We start from the raw sequence: 15,513 nt of genomic DNA, 5'->3' as shown, positions 1-15,513 counted from the left end.
CTACCAAATTAATTACGTGAGTTAAGTAGACCAAATAATTAAGAGTTAAAATTAATGTGTATTTAACTTTAATGTCTAAAATTTTAAAATATGTTTATCACAGTGTACTTTTTTAGTAACATAATTGTAGCTCTTCAAAGTTGCTGTCTAGCTAAAAATTATTTAACGCTTGTGTTTTGGCTACAAAGGAGAAGATAAGAAAGAGTTTGAATATCTGGACTGCCTCTGCTCTCTCCCCTTTACAGCAGTGTTGAGTACAAAAAGAAGAAAAAATCTTGTCTGGAAGTATAGTGTTATTCTAATCTGGGGCTACTAAAAAGCATTAATTATTTAGTTATAGTGTTGCAGCAAAGTCGAGTTTGAATTATTTGAATGCTCTAAATGCGGTTGTTTCTCTCCCATCACATCTGTCTCCAAGATTTTAGTGTTAAGTGATCTGAAAACTACAAAGTATCTGTTACATCACTGAGATCAATTAGCACATTTGGACTTGAGATTTCAGCATTAATGATGAAATGTCAGCATTTATGATGTTTTATTGTGTATATTCTTTAGGTTAACTATACTGTCAGCTAGCTAATGCTGCTTTTGTATCTGTATGGGAAATGGTTTACAACTAAAAGGGCAGAAAGCGCTGTAAGAATGCAGTTTGAGCAGCTTTCCTGTCCAGTGCACTCCTTGCTACCTTTTGCTCCTAAATGCTTCACTCTGGACAAAGGGAAGGGATGAGTGCACTTAGTACTGCAAGTGTATTAGATTTTCACAACCAGATCAGCCGTGGCTTTAGTCAGGATGTGGAGGAAATAATGCTGTGGTGTGTCCTGAATATTGCAAGACATGGTGAATTTCAGACTTGTAGAATCTGAGCCCTCCTCTGTCAGCATTAAATACATAAGCTATAAGCCTGCTAGTGTGTTTCTATTGGAACTCGTCTTTGAAGATGAGCTGTTAAGCCTTTTATAGACCCTACTTCTTTTCATTATTAAAGAACCTATGTTTATTAAAAGTAGGCAAGCTAGACCTAATGTCTAAGGCACCTTCTGTCTTTAGGCACTGTGTTTCTACCTCCTTAAGCAATGTGAGCTGTCATTTTCTCCTACTCCCCTCTGACTCCCTGTGCACTCCTCCCTTTATCTCTTCCTCCTACTCTCAGCTTTGCATTTTGTTTCATGCTGCCTCCTATTCCTGGAACAGTCTCCCAGTCTCTGCTGCCAAATCCTCCCTCCCTCCCTCTCTCTGCTCTTGCAAACCTGTTTCTTCCAGCAATCATTCCCAAGTTGTTTACTTGACTAATTGTCTCTCTGTATGCTTTCTTTCCTGTATCTTTTGTTCTGGATCATGTTTCTTAATGTGAGATAGTACATGTGGCAGGAGTATATTTGCCACTATTTTGTTGAGCATTGTTTACATTAGCTCTTTTTATAGTGATTAGTAATGGATTCCCCTTCCTGTTCTGAGTGCAGAATTTTTCACTTCACTATTTTCTGTATGCTATTAAAGAGCAGCCATGTTTTATCTTAAGGTAATTGCTAGGCTGTAGAAAATCAGCATCTGCATTACAGCAAGTGCCATCAGCTAGGTGTCTGTATAGGCAAAGTTCAGCTCTTTATCAGCTTGCCTGGAATGGTGGTGGAAAACATAGGGTACTCGGCAAATCTGGTGGTGCTCAGAAATATTCCTGTTATTGCAGTTTCACTACAGTGGTAATTGTGGTGCTGCGGCTGTTACTTCCCTGGCATGGACAAGCTCACAGAGGCATGCATGGAGATGTGTCTGCTTACTGTTTATAAGGCATTTTTGTATCCATTTTATATTTATAAAATCCTTCTATAAAGCATTTTGTTTATGGAACAAGTCTTAACCACAAAAACGCGGCAGAAAAGCGCAAGACCCACCATGTTAGTAGAACTATGTGTCAGTAAGTGGTTATGTTGTTGAATGCAAGTGGTGGATCAAGTTAGCATGTTTTTTGCAATGCATTTTATAGGCTGAATACCTTCTACCAGGCCAGACCAAGTTCTCTTCTCCACTGAGCACCTCGCCTTGCAGGCTGATGCATGTTTCTGCCTGGAGGGAATTTCACTTTTTGGTCAATTCTGTGCTTTCCATTCCAACTGATCGTTGATTTTTATTGTAAAAATGTTATTGGGATTTTCTGTTTCCAGTTCACTTATTTGAACCAACTGAAGATTTAATAAGAAAGAAAAGGAAACCCTGAAAATATTAATGTTGCTTTAGACTATTTCATATTTATTTAGACTGATTAATAATAAACAGTGTTCTGCGTACTACTAAGTCCCACCTCTGATAATATCTGACCTTGTATCCTACTGTTGTCTGAAACAATAATAGTTTCATAACTTTTAATCCTATTAATGCTAATACAGGCTTGCAAAATGGCACACCAGACTAACCCCATTCATTTTGACTTGAAGGTTGAGCATATGTTTTTCCATTATCAGAAACTAAAAGTGGACTTAAAACTACATTTCTTCGTGGAAAAAAACAATTTCTTACTTAAGTAAATAGTTTCCATGTTAATAATAGAAAATTAATCTGATTTTAAGCAGTTGAATGCATTTTATTGGGAATTTTACTACCTATAAATTTTGGAAGAAAGTCTCCAAGATAGCTGAGTTAGTCATATTCAGGCCCCTTGCAGTTTTCAGTATCGAGATCCTTTTTGTCTTTAGCTGCAGTCCCTAATGGAGATGCACATTTTGATCAAAATTCTTGAGCTTTCCTGGCAAAACTTCAGTTTTATGAGAGGGTAGATCTGATTGCAAATATGGCAGCTTTTGTTCCTGAGTTTGTCTGTGCTGTTAGTGAGGATGTTAATGAGGTCCTGGACATGAAGGAGTATTTTAAAGATGCAGCTTCATAGAAGAAAAAAAATCTACTTATAATCAGTTGACTAATTCAAAATGTGAGGATGTAGCACCTGCTTTAGTATTAAGTCTATAAAATGGGAGGAAGACTAAGAACTAGTGGCATGTAATTACAGTGCAGTTTAAAATTGGATTAATGTATTTGAGATGTGTGTCTCTTGAAATACCAAGTTTTCTTTTTCTGTCTTGATTGTCTAAAAACAAGGTTTCTACAAGGGGGAACTGAAGGTACAGTGTTGAAATGCTTGTTTAAAAATGGTAGGGAACATAGCATAGTGTAAACTGTGGTGTGGAAGTAAGTATGTATTGCCTGTGTTGCTCTGATTTTGTAACAATTACAAACACAGATGGTTTGAGAGGGAATTAAATAATTCCACCCACACTAAGACAGGGAAGTCTAACAATAGCCGCAACTCTTTATCACCCTGTTTCTCTAGCAGACTCCATCCTGCTGGCACTTACACATCCTTCATGCATTGAAAATTACCTCGCGGGGGGTCTCCATCCACCTTCCTCCTCCTCTGGCACAGACAGCAATACCCAAACAGGACAACTAGAGGTGGCCAGTGACAACCTCCAGGTTCAACCTAGAGTCCAGTGATCACCAGATGTGTTATCAGGCAGGTCCAAAGTCAGGTCAGCAAGGCAGAGCATACTTGTAACAGAATTCAGGTCATGGCCTGAGCTCAGGAACAGCTTGCAGGTCGGTAGGTGGGGGGCTGGTCAGGGCATTCAGGGGCTCGTGGTGTACTCGGGGTCCTGACAGTCTTCCTCACAGAGTACCCCCTGGAGATCTACTTCTGCCATAACGCTTGTGAAAAATCAGATGATGATTTCCATTGCATAGGTAGCCCTAAAGGCTGAAGGCTTAGTGAGAGCAGTAACTTTGCATTTGTTCTGCCTTGCAAACCCAGGACTCTAAACCACTTTCTTAGTCAGCCAGTGTAATCTCCATAGACCTCAAGTCATGCCTTTTCCACCCGATCTACTATTGCCTTTGCTTGTTTTTACTCATTTTGCCTTTGCAGGCCAGATTTATAGCTTGCTTATATCACTTTTACCCCCATTTTCTGCAATGAGTTAGTGCTGTGTTAAAAACTGTTTCGCAATAGTCAAGGCAGAAAAGAACGTGAATATTTTGTTTTCTGAGTCCAGGAGACTTATTTCAATTGCACCAAGGTATTAGAGGACTGGGTATTAGAAACTGCAAAGGCTGGGAAATACACTAGTAGCTTTATACTGGGTGGAAGTCTCATGAATAGGAGGGAGCTGCTGTGCTCAGCTGTGGAGCATGTTCTTTTACAGGCCCAGCAAATTCTGACCCTGTGAATCTTGGTGCAGATACACAAGGACAGATAAGCACAAAAGCTTTCCTGAGGTTTCGTGCTTTGGTGGAGCATACTTAAAGCTTTCTTCTGGTGTCATTTTGGGCAAACTTTCAGTATAACAGCATCAAACCTCTTCCCTACTGTCATAATGTTCCTAGGTAAAATAGGAAAAGATTGCCTCCTATGTATTACCTGACAGGAGGAAGCAGTCGAATGTAGAACATCAGCCTCTTGCTAATTGAGGTGAAATTCTTAAAGTACAGCTCAAAGGAGGAATGGTTATGCTGCTTTCGTAGCAATTACAGATAAACTTCCATAATGTACATTTCTATATGAAAGCACTTCAACTCTGACACTGGGTTGTCTTATTTTTGTGACAGATTGACTGTATTTCCTCATTTAATTAATTTAGGAGAAGACAGCAGAGAAGACATTTTGCCTTCTGCAGCAGGGTCCTTTATCTGAATTGTGATAAGCAGGGTGCATGAGGGAATGGAAATTAGACCCTTGTTCATATCTAATGTGGAAGGAACTGCATTTATTTCCTGTTCTTATAGCTGAGTTGAAGATGTTCTGCCATGATAGAACGTACGTGTTGATTACTCATGTGAGGATGAGCCTGAAGGTGGTGTGTTCCCACCATCCGGGGTGACTGAGTTACTCATTTCCCACTTGAGTGGATTAGAAGAGCAACTTGGAGTGCTCTTATATGGCAGGCCCTAACCTGCACTAACTCTGGTTCTCTGTTCCACAGCTCCAAGTGGCTGGCTGCAGAAAGGAGCTTGTGTCTCACATTATCACCTGGTTTGGGAAAAGGGTTAGGGTCAGAGCATGCATAGACCTGTGTGTCAGGAAAGGCACAAAACAGAAGAAAGGGTAAGCCCAGAATGAAACTGTACGGTTCTTATGGTAGCTTGATACCTAGGAGTTCAGTAGCACATGAAATAAAAGGAGTGGGTTTGCCCCTTTGGTTATCTCTGAGGAAAGAGATAACTTCTCTCTCTCTCTTACATGAGCAGTTGCATTACAGAGACCTGTGCACCCGCCAAGCAGTTACATCCGCTCAGCTGGTGGAAAGCTCTGACTTCTATGAGCCATAATACTTGTACTCTGCCCTTTCCATTCCAGCAAAGGTGTGCGGCTGCCAAGCTACTGATTATTTTTATTAAGTAGGTAACATCAGCAACTGATGAAGGCTAAAATTCTGTTTGGTTTGGTTTTTTAACAGTTCTTCAGGTTCTCCTGATTTGCACATTTGATCTTTAGGCAGGCTGAAAAACAAGACAACAGCTGTTTTCCCTTCACAAAATTGGCCAGTGCCAAGACAGTGAAACACATGGGGACTTGAGGTGTTGACATTCCATTTGAGGGAATACCTCAGTGTAAAAGGTTGAAAATTCCCTTGCTTTTGAAAATGAGCCAGGTCAGCAGTACTGACCCTAAGCAGTTGATAAGGAGAAGGCAGGGAACTGAAAAACAGATTTCCTGGAAGCTTTTACAAGGAGGACCTTTATGTTTTCAGAGGAAAGTATTGGTTTATGTTGCTAACAGGTAGTGCTGGGCCATGCCTCTGTCATTGGCATGGGCAGGACTGAAGCTGTTGTTTCTTTTTTTTCTGTGCTGTAAAGGAGCAAGAGAACAAAGATCTGCTGCAAACTAGGTTGTCAGTGGAAGGGATGTGTCATGTATCCCAACAGGAAGAACCTTGCAGAAGTCTTAGGATCCCTCTGCAGCCCCCTGGGGAGGTGGCCTGGCAGCATAAGGTGTCTTCTCCAAGATCTCTCCCTTCATGGTGTCTTCAAACTTCATTGCACTGGCACAAGGGTAAATTCAAGCTTACAGTTGGGTTTCCACCAGGCTGGGCTGAAGGGAGTTCATGCAGGTGTGTTCAGCATGGGCTGCAGTTAGTTGCTCCTGCAGAAGGTGTGAGGTTACATACCTGTCTGGGGATAATGGTTAAAATAATGAAATGATTACCTCATTGCACAGGTCTTCTCTTAATCACATTGACAAGTTTCGAGCCTGCTGGCCAGCTGTCCGCTTCCTGGCGTACCACAGGTCTGCACCAACGGGGGCTTACCCTTGCATGAAGAGAGCACAGCTCTGGCTGGAGGCTGTGAGCCTGTCTGTCAGAGCAGCATGGGCACCATTAGTGTTTCTTGCCTCTTTGATCTGAGCTTTGTCTGCATTGGGCTCTCACCACAAGATTGGACTGTCAGTGCATGCTCGCTGAAACACATGCCCAGACCGCAAAAATGAGTTTGGTTGGCAATTACATTACAGTGTGGCTCTGATTCCCAGTATTCTGTTTTACCCAATATGTAGAATACAGCCAGCATTCATTCTCCTGAGGTTCTAATGATTCTTTTGCCACAGTGTGGCTCACTGTGCTCTGCTGACACTTGCCATGTTCTCTACCTTCACAAGAGAGGGGCTGTACCTGGAGGCCTGGCATACAGATACCTCTATAGACAAGGGAGGGCCTGACGTGACTCACATTAAAGCTCAATTAAAGGAATTTTGTGTCATGATGACACCATTAACGTGGAGTGGGTTGGAAAAATCAATCAGATTCCTTCTCTGATTACTGTGTAACTCAATTACTGCAATCCCCCCTGGGGCCTAAGGCAGCAACTGTCTTGCAGGAAGTGCCAAAGAAAGACCTCTGAATTAGAGCTGTTGTGGACAAAGGCAAGATCAAAGGCAAGATTCTGCTGCTGTGCTTCCAGAAAGAGGGCTATATTATGAATAATAAAAAGGGCTGTGGAAATGTACTCGTGACACTGGGGTTTAGGGTGATAGGACTTTCTGTAGCTTAGCTAGGAAGGACCTTGTATGGTGGAAGTTCTTGATAAAGGTGTCAAATGACACCCATTATCTTCCATGTGCCCTGGCATGAATGTACCAGCAGCCCCAAAAACATATATTCTGGTCACTGGTTTAGATTAAGTGATGGTACGTTTGTACTGATCCCCCACAATAATTTCCAAGCACTGGAAGTATCTGGAGATGTGAGACATTAAAAGCACACGATTCTGATTGTTATCTTCTTTCGTATCACATCATTTGCCACGTGGATTAGCAGCTGATAATTCACAGGGCGGTTTATGTTTTGCATTAACACTGTATATCACTAGGAAACAGAACGTCTTAAGTTTTATAAAGCGTTTGTCTTAACGTTGGTGCTTTGTGAGATAGCTGACCTTAGCAGCTGATGCTCTCTGATGTAGCGATGCTTTTCTGGCAGGATGGGCGCCTGCTGAGCCTGCGCCCTTGCACTGGTGAAACACTTCATCCTTGTGCATTGTGACTGCCGCCTCCTGCGAGTCACACTCGGGCAGTCCTGCAGGCATCCAGAATGGTCCTTAATTTACCTATAAATCTGGTTGGTTGAGTTTTGGGTCGGTTTGGTTTTTTGGTGTTAGACTCCAAGGAGTTAGATCTCAAAAGAGGACACAGGTATTTTGCTTTTCTTTTAGGAGGGAACAATTGTCAGTAGGATTCCCCCTCCCCTTGCAGTATAGAACTTTCTGAGCTTTGTGTGTTGGGTCCGGGTGGTTTCTGACAGTTCTCTCACCTTGTAATATAAATTTAGGCTGCTGTATTTGTTTTGTTGCTTTCTTTTTTTAATTCATTTGAACCTAAACCAGCTGATGTGGTCCCCAAAGAGCTCAGTGCACGCGGTGCCAGCTGGCATGCCCTCCGGCTGTGAAGCCTTGTTAAAGAGATCGGAGCTGACAGATTCTTGAGCAGCAATCTGATACAGGGCTTTTTTTTTTTTTTTTTAAATTTGGGGTTTTGAGCTCACCCATGTAACAAATGGGGGCTTGTTTGAGAGCTTCGATAGAGGCTTGAATGGAGCCATTGTTATCAAAACACTGCTGTGATTCAGAAGTGCCCAGCAAAGGGGGTTCCTCTCCCTCTTGCTCCTCAGCTGGGCACTGCAGGTGTGGCAGCCTAGCTTAAACTCTGGTTTCATCCTCATTCTGCAGAATAATCCAGTTGTCCTGTGGTTTTCCTCTTTAAACTGATAACCAGGGAAAGTGAAGCTGCAGCTCTTTGCAATTCAGTTCAACAGTAAAAATAAAGTTGGAGAGGTGAGTGATGTTTTGGGGGTAAAGAGTTGTAAAAGTAGTACAGTACTTTGCCAGGCTTTCACACAGGTCAGCATACTCTGAGTTTTCTTACTGTTACCGTGGTATTTAGATTACAAATTCTAGCCCAGAAACACTTGCTTGGAAATTTTTACAGGCACTGCATGGGCTCCTGAGCTTGTAAGTCCCTCTTTACATTGCTTTCTCCTACAAAACCAACTTCTGTCTATACTTCTTGAGATAATGATTTTTTTTTAATCCAAATTGGTCTAATTATTCTATTTCATCCATTGGGATTAAAAAGCAAAAGGATGTGAGCTAGTTGGGAAGACAGTGACACAATTCTCAGTCTTCTCAGTGAGAATCAAGTATGAAGGAATCTGAGTGGAGTGTTTTGAATGAAGTTGCTCTGTAGGAGTAGAATGAAGACCACTTCTCATAGTAGCTAGGATGCATGGAGTCGTATATATGTCATAACTTACAGGGAATTAATAAGAGATATAGCATTTATTATATGTTTCTACCTAACCTCTCTCTGCCCTGCTGAATTCTTTCTTCCACTGGCTCCTGCCTTTCTGCAGTTGAATGTGACTTTGGAGCTCTGGTGCCAAACACAAGGTGGTGACGTCAGGGCCTTCCTTGCGGAGTCAGAGGGATGCAGAAGGCTCATTGTGGAGGTGGAAAGGTTGTTTTCCTGGTTGATTTTGAAAGGTGACACAAGTTTTGGGATACTGTGCTGATACACTGGCAGTCCCAGTGTATCACTGGAGCTAAACTTGACTTGACTTAAACTGGAATTAGAAGCTGTATGCTGCACTAAGTCCAGAGAGTCATGCATTCAAAACCTGTCACTTCAGTAACTAAAGAAGGAAAAAAGTATCTAAATTCTGGGGTTTTTTACATCTTCCCATAGTATTTCTCCCCTTCTTTCCTTTGTCCTTTTTCCAGTAAAAATTTAACTGTGTGTAGAGACAAAACTGAAAGATGATGGTTGCCCGTGTTGAAGAAAACACAGCTTATTGTCACTGATGGATTTCCAAAGCCAGCTCTGTTATTACAGAGGGCCATTTGGGAATGAAGACTAGATCCGTTTGGAGTCTGGGGAACAGAGGTTTGGTTTGTTGGGGGTTTTTGTTTGTTTCAGTTTTTTAACCTCAGTTCACCTTCTGCCTCGCAGTGTGACCTTCAGTAAGAGCTGCTGTGCCTCAGTTTCTCCAGGGGAAAATTGTTTCTGTCATATACTGTGCATTTATGGTCTACAGCTATTCTGAAGATCTCACTGGGGCTAAGGTTTCTTTGTGCACTACGTAAACCAGTCCAAGCTCTGCTGAGCTTATAGCATAGAAGTTATTTGCGATAATACTTAATGACCATTGCAAGGCTTGTGTAAGAAGCACTCCAACTCTCTTACATCTGCTGTCACAAAGCTAGCAATATTGCTTCTCTTCATATAAAGTCTCTGCTTCAAGCTGCAGCACCGGTTTGGAAACCAGCCTGGTGGGAGTCTTCCGAGTGGGACTTTTGGCCTCGTCTGTGAACTGATATTTTCCCTGACTCAGAAGGATTTTTTTCTGTTTAGTAATACACATTACAAAATATGCATCTGTCTCGCAAGTCATTTCTCTTCTGGTGGAGCAAAATTAGCATCTGTCTCACAGGTCACAAGTAGTTTCTTTTCTGGTGGAGCTAGTTGTTAAAACCCTGACCTTACTATATAAAAACCCGATATCTGTCTTAAACTCATGGACAGCCTAGTCTCCCGTAGTCTTGGTTTTGTCGGAGTGATAGTCACAGGAAGGCTCGAGAATGGGAGGAGTGGAGAAAGGGTGAGGAACTGTTTTGGTAGTGCTTTTTGTTATTGTTGCTCTTGTGCCTCCTGGTGTTGTAAGTGGTGCCAGTTGAGCAGGTGGTTAGCGGGATCGTGTGTGGTGGAGCACATGTTTGCAGGAGTGTGGGTGAATGAGTGAGAAAGGCTGTGAGAGGAAGAAAAGGGGGTTTAACTTTTGCAGAGAGCTCATTTGGAGCATGTCTGACTTGGTGAGCAACATCCGGCATTCAGGGTGTCCATGCATTGTGCTGGGAGGGGCGGGCAGCAGGTGCTCCCCAAAACCCCGCCTGTGTCCCAACTAATGGTGTTGTTGCTATAGGTGAGTCACCCTTGTGGTAAGGGAGAGAAGAACTACACAGCGATTTCATTTTATTTTTAAACCAACGAGCAGTTTAGTTACTTTCCCTGGTGTTTATGTTTGGTGTTTGTTGGCTTTGTTGAGCATTTTAGCCTGGAAAAATAACAGCATATGGTGAAATAGTCTGCTGTCATAAACACAAAGCAGGAGGTGAGGGAGCTTTGTAACAAGACGCATTCGCGTGTTTGAGACCAACCCAAATTTACGTTGTGCTGTTGGTGATTTGAAACTGGCTTCATGCTCTTCAGAGGCACGTGAGGAAAGTCTGAGGAGATGTTTCCCGTCCGACTGCCACCGAATGGATTGGCAGCAATCAGGTGTGTGGTGTGTGGGCAGCCTTGCCCCCTGGCGCCATAATGTCTGAGGGACATTGTATCTCCAGAGCCATGTTTTGACAGCCATGGAAGAACATGAATCCCCAGGAAGAGCGGGGTGGCCTTGTAGAGAGGGGTGGGAATCATGGAAATTGGGAGCTGTGGGGCATTCTGTGGGAGTTCCCTGGGAATTCGAGGCATCCTGCTGGGCTTGACACAGCGTATCCTGAGGGCCTAGGAAGTGGCTGGCAAGGACTTGGACACATCACTGTTAGTGTTGGAACGGGGCAAGATGGGGACTGTGAGGGCTCTTTCCTCCTCTTGCTAATTTTGAAATAGAGGCTAGAAGAAAAGGGGTTCATGTTTTCTGTTCAATGGTGTAAAGAGGAGTGGGGAAGGCCAGGTATGGCGGCTCCGCTTGCTGTAGCGTGAGAGACTCGCCCAAGGTGAATGCTGCATGCCTGTGCACCGTCAGGGCCTTTCTCCCAAAGGCCATGATGGTGGCTCTGCCAAGCTCCCACACAAAAGGTGTGTGTCCCTTCCCAGGGAACACGTCTGCCTGCTGGCAGGCGAGGGATGCTGCCCACCTAGCGTCTGCTGATGCTGTCATTTAATCTCGAACCTGTTAAATACCATCAGTCCATACTGAGAATTGACTTTTTCTTTTTAAATTGCAGGAAGCAAAGAGAAGGTGCCATCATGTGAATGCAGAACAGCTAGGAGAGAAACGGGACACCTGGGAAGCTGAGCTGAGGCTGCTCGTGCACAGGATGACAGACTGATTTGCTGTTCCAAACGATTCAGGGAAACCTCGCTCCTCCAAAAGACTTTCCCGAGTGAGAGGAGAGGAGCAGGAGGCAGCACACAAAAGAGCGATGGGAATTGAGGGCCATGGTTACGTGAGATAAATGGCAGATCCCTGGGAGTCTAGCCTTGTACCTGTTTGCTTTCGCTTTGTTTCTCTCCGCAGCTGCTCTTTCTTCTCTGCGAGCTGCTGCTGGGTACTGCCGCGGCGGCACTGGAGACCTCAGGAGCGCCGCGGGTGCAGCGCGTGAGGAGGGGCTGGGCAGCCCGCCTCACCATGATTCAGCTGTGGAAAGTGGTGCGGCATGTGCGACAGCTGGAGCTGCACAGGTTGATCCTGCTGCTCATCGCCTTCAGCCTCATCTCCATGTGCATCCTGGCCTACTACGTCACTAACAGTCCCAAAATCAAGGAGCCACCGCCCCTGCCCTTCAGTGACTGCAGCAGCCAGCACCGCGTCTTGATCCCACCGCAAGCCAGCTGGAGGCTCACGAAGTCTGTGGACACCTCACGCACAGAACCTGTGGTGCTAGTCTTTGTGGAAAGCATTTACTCCCAGCTGGGGCAGGAAATAGTGGCCATCCTGGAATCTAGCCGGTTTAAATACAGGACAGAGATCGCCCCTGGCAAAGGGGATATGCCCACCCTGACAGACAAAGACAGAGGACGCTACGCTCTTATTATCTACGAGAACATCCTTAAATATGTGAACCTAGATGCTTGGAACCGAGAGCTGCTGGACAAATACTGTGTGGAGTATGGAGTGGGGATTATAGGCTTTTTCAAAGCCAATGAGAACAGCCTGCTCAGTGCACAGCTCAAGGGTTTCCCCCTTTTCCTACATTCCAACCTGGGGCTGCGGGACTATCACATCAACCCTAGCGCTCCCTTGCTCTACGTCACCCGGGCTAACGAGGTGGAGCAGGGTCCCCTGCCTGGTGATGACTGGACTGTGTTCCAGTCAAACCACAGCACCTATGAGCCGGTGCTGTTGGCCAGCACGAAGTCCTCGGAGTCCATTCCTCACCTGGCCACCCACAAAGCATTGCATGCCACAGTGGTGCAGGACCTGGGTCTGCATGATGGGATCCAGCGGGTTCTCTTCGGCAATAACCTCAATTTTTGGCTGCACAAACTCATTTTTGTGGATGCCATTGCCTACTTGACCGGCAAGCGCCTCTGTCTCACTCTTGATCGCTATATCCTCGTTGACATTGATGATATATTTGTGGGAAAAGAGGGCACTCGCATGAAAGTGTCGGATGTAGAGGTAAAGTTCCTAGAATAACTACAGGCACCAGGCCATTCCGTAGTGTGTGTGGTATGCCAGGAAAGGCAAGGTTGCATTTAATTTGAGTGCAAGACTTGATTGCTGCAATTGTTCTCATCTTAAACAGAGAACTGGCCTGCAAATGGCCAGTTCTGAGGCCAGATGCTGAGGCATCCTATGTGATGCTCTCAACTGCTCTGCAGGTTCAAAAGGAGCATTTTTCATGCTGGGACCTGTAGCTGGCCTCTCTGAATTTAGGAGGATGATGCCTATGGTGGTCTGTTCTGTCTCATCTTTAGCATAGGGAGCAGACATATGCAGATTTTCTCTGTCAAATCTATTTGTAGCTGTATACTGTACTTTTCAAAAGGAAAAGGCAGATTGTAATAGAATATAAACCTGTATTAGATTATTATGATGTGTATAAACTGTATATATAACATTGCAAAGCTGTTGGCTGGTCCCTGGAGTGTAAACTGCAGGAGTCTGTATTTTAGCCATCTAGCTTTTCAAGACATAACCAAACTGGGAAAAGAAAGGTTTTCTCTCACCCTTTATTACACCGCTCTCATATCTTCCACCAGCAACCCCCATCCTGGAGCAGGAAATACCCAAAAATTCACCAGGGAAACATGGTCACACCAGGCTTTCATGAGAACCATCTCTGTGGCCTCATGATTGGGAAAGAGAGATGGCATCTTTATGGTTTGCTTTCCTTGGCAGTTCCTTGAGTAACACAGTGACCTATTAGGAAAGGATATGGGAAAGGCACAGAGAGAGAGAGATTTTCTGGAGGAGAGGGAAGCAAGACAGGCAAAGGAGTAAACGAGTAGGAAGAAGGTAAGAAACCAAGTGCCCCTTCTAATTCTTTGAGTCCTTGAAAGTGTGTGATAAAGCGTTCTTCTAAGTCTGTGATATGTGTACATATGCTGCATCGTGGAGCCAAGGACTTGCCTTGTAGCTTCCCCATCAGATACTGACTGGTATCTTCCCCATCAGTTCTGGTTTGTAGCCATTGAGGCAGGTGTGTTGTCTGTTTCTCCAGGTCTGCTGAGGTTGTTCCCACAGTATGAGGCTCCAGGCCTTTCTCTCTGGATTCCCATTTAGCACTTGCCCTTAGATAGGTCCTGGCTGGAGCTCCCTGGATACCAGCCGTGATGACAGTAAGCCTGTGACAGCAGCTGCCTTAGTGTGTTTCCAAAACAGCTTCAAAGTGAAGCACCCTATAACCTTTCATCTGAGGGCACAGAACATTTGAGGCAAAGGTATAAAACAAAATACTGTTATACACATGTGCCCCCTTACATGAACCAAACCTCATCCGTTACATGTTCCAAGAGCACTCTTACACCTTACTTAGGAGTCTTACCTCCTTTTCGATGTGTTTTTTGCATCCGTGCAAGACGTATCTCAGTTTATCTCCATTTTTCAGGTTTTGAGATTTTACATTCTGTTTTCCCAGGTTTACCTTGGGGGGAATGCATTCTGTTCAGAGCTAGCTTTATCTTTTCAGTTCATTTGAAGCTGCATGCCTGAAGCAGCTGTAATCGCATGCCATTATTTATTTTACTTGTTTCATGCTTTAATAATTCTTTAGAGGCACCTTTGACCAAAGCTCTCTGAGCAAACAGATGTATAAAAAGTGTTTCCAAGCAGTCAGATATAGAAATAATATATATTTTTTATATAATACCTATTTAAGGAAAGTGCTACAATTTTCATCATTTCACCCCAGTGTCCCTGTGATTTGAGGTGCTGTACTGTTCTGAATTTGTTGTTTTGAAGCATCACAATCTCATCATGGTCTTAAGCAGGCCCTGCACCCTCTACACCAAATTAGCAGAGATTCTCACTTGTGTAACGTTTGTGCAGGTTGCAGACTCGTGTGAGAACGCAGGAGATAGGTGGCCAAGCCTCTTGGAAACAAAGGGTGCTCTAGTGATGTTAAAAACAAACCCAGACAAAATAATTCCAAAGATGCTTTGTTTGGGTTTTAACAGGGTGAAATGGAGGAATAATCTGTGATCAGTAAGCAGAGAATCTCGGGCAAAGCAGATAAAACCCAGATTTATCCATTTAAAGGAAGCTCTCTGATTGCAGAACCACGAGAGGGTAATGAATTTTTACCTTTTAAAAACGAGAAATAACTGCATGGATTTGTTCATAGCCTCTCACCGTGGGGAGAGAAGGGAATATAATAGTGGCAGAACAGCTGGCATTTTCTTTGGCCTTTCATATGAAAGCTCCGTCTCAGGGCTGTTAACACGCAGCTCCTTATCTTAAAGGTTAGATTACAGTGGTGAGGGTAGCGGTTTGGAGATTGGATGTTGTGCGAAGGTATAAAATTCACTCTGCTGTCCCGATGAGCCTGTTCACTGTATGCAGGTACACATTCAGAGAGCTTCCAAACAAAATGACTATTAAAAGAACGCATATCCATAGTAGATGTCCTGTATGAGAGGAGAAATGTTTTTATTGGTGATGCCTGAAGGAGACTTGAATGGCTTTGTTCTTTAACAAGGCAAAAAAGGAATCGTGCTTGGTTTTACTTTAAAGATGGTAACCCTTGAGTTCCTGTTTCTACTGAAGGGCGGCAGCAGGGGCTTGCCATCCTCAATTGCATTGAAAC

General features: G+C 43.9%; 1 protein-coding gene across 10 annotated transcripts in view; it reads left to right on the top strand.

Annotated features, from left to right (window-relative positions):
* NDST2 (N-deacetylase and N-sulfotransferase 2) overlaps positions 1–15,513 on the top strand; it is a 142,141-nt gene that overhangs the window by 104,322 nt on the left and 22,306 nt on the right. For all 10 annotated transcript variants that reach the window (XM_065670630.1, XM_065670632.1, XM_065670628.1 and 7 more), the window contains one exon: positions 11,488–12,884. In XM_065670630.1, the coding sequence (XP_065526702.1) occupies positions 11,892–12,884 (993 nt within the window). In that variant the 5' untranslated portion in view covers positions 11,488–11,891. The remainder of the gene's footprint in view (positions 1–11,487; positions 12,885–15,513) is intronic.

This window comes from Lathamus discolor, chromosome 3, assembly GCF_037157495.1.
Source record: "Lathamus discolor isolate bLatDis1 chromosome 3, bLatDis1.hap1, whole genome shotgun sequence".
Classification (NCBI taxonomy): Eukaryota; Metazoa; Chordata; class Aves; order Psittaciformes; family Psittacidae; genus Lathamus; species Lathamus discolor.
This window is presented reverse-complemented; position numbering and strand designations above follow the sequence as displayed.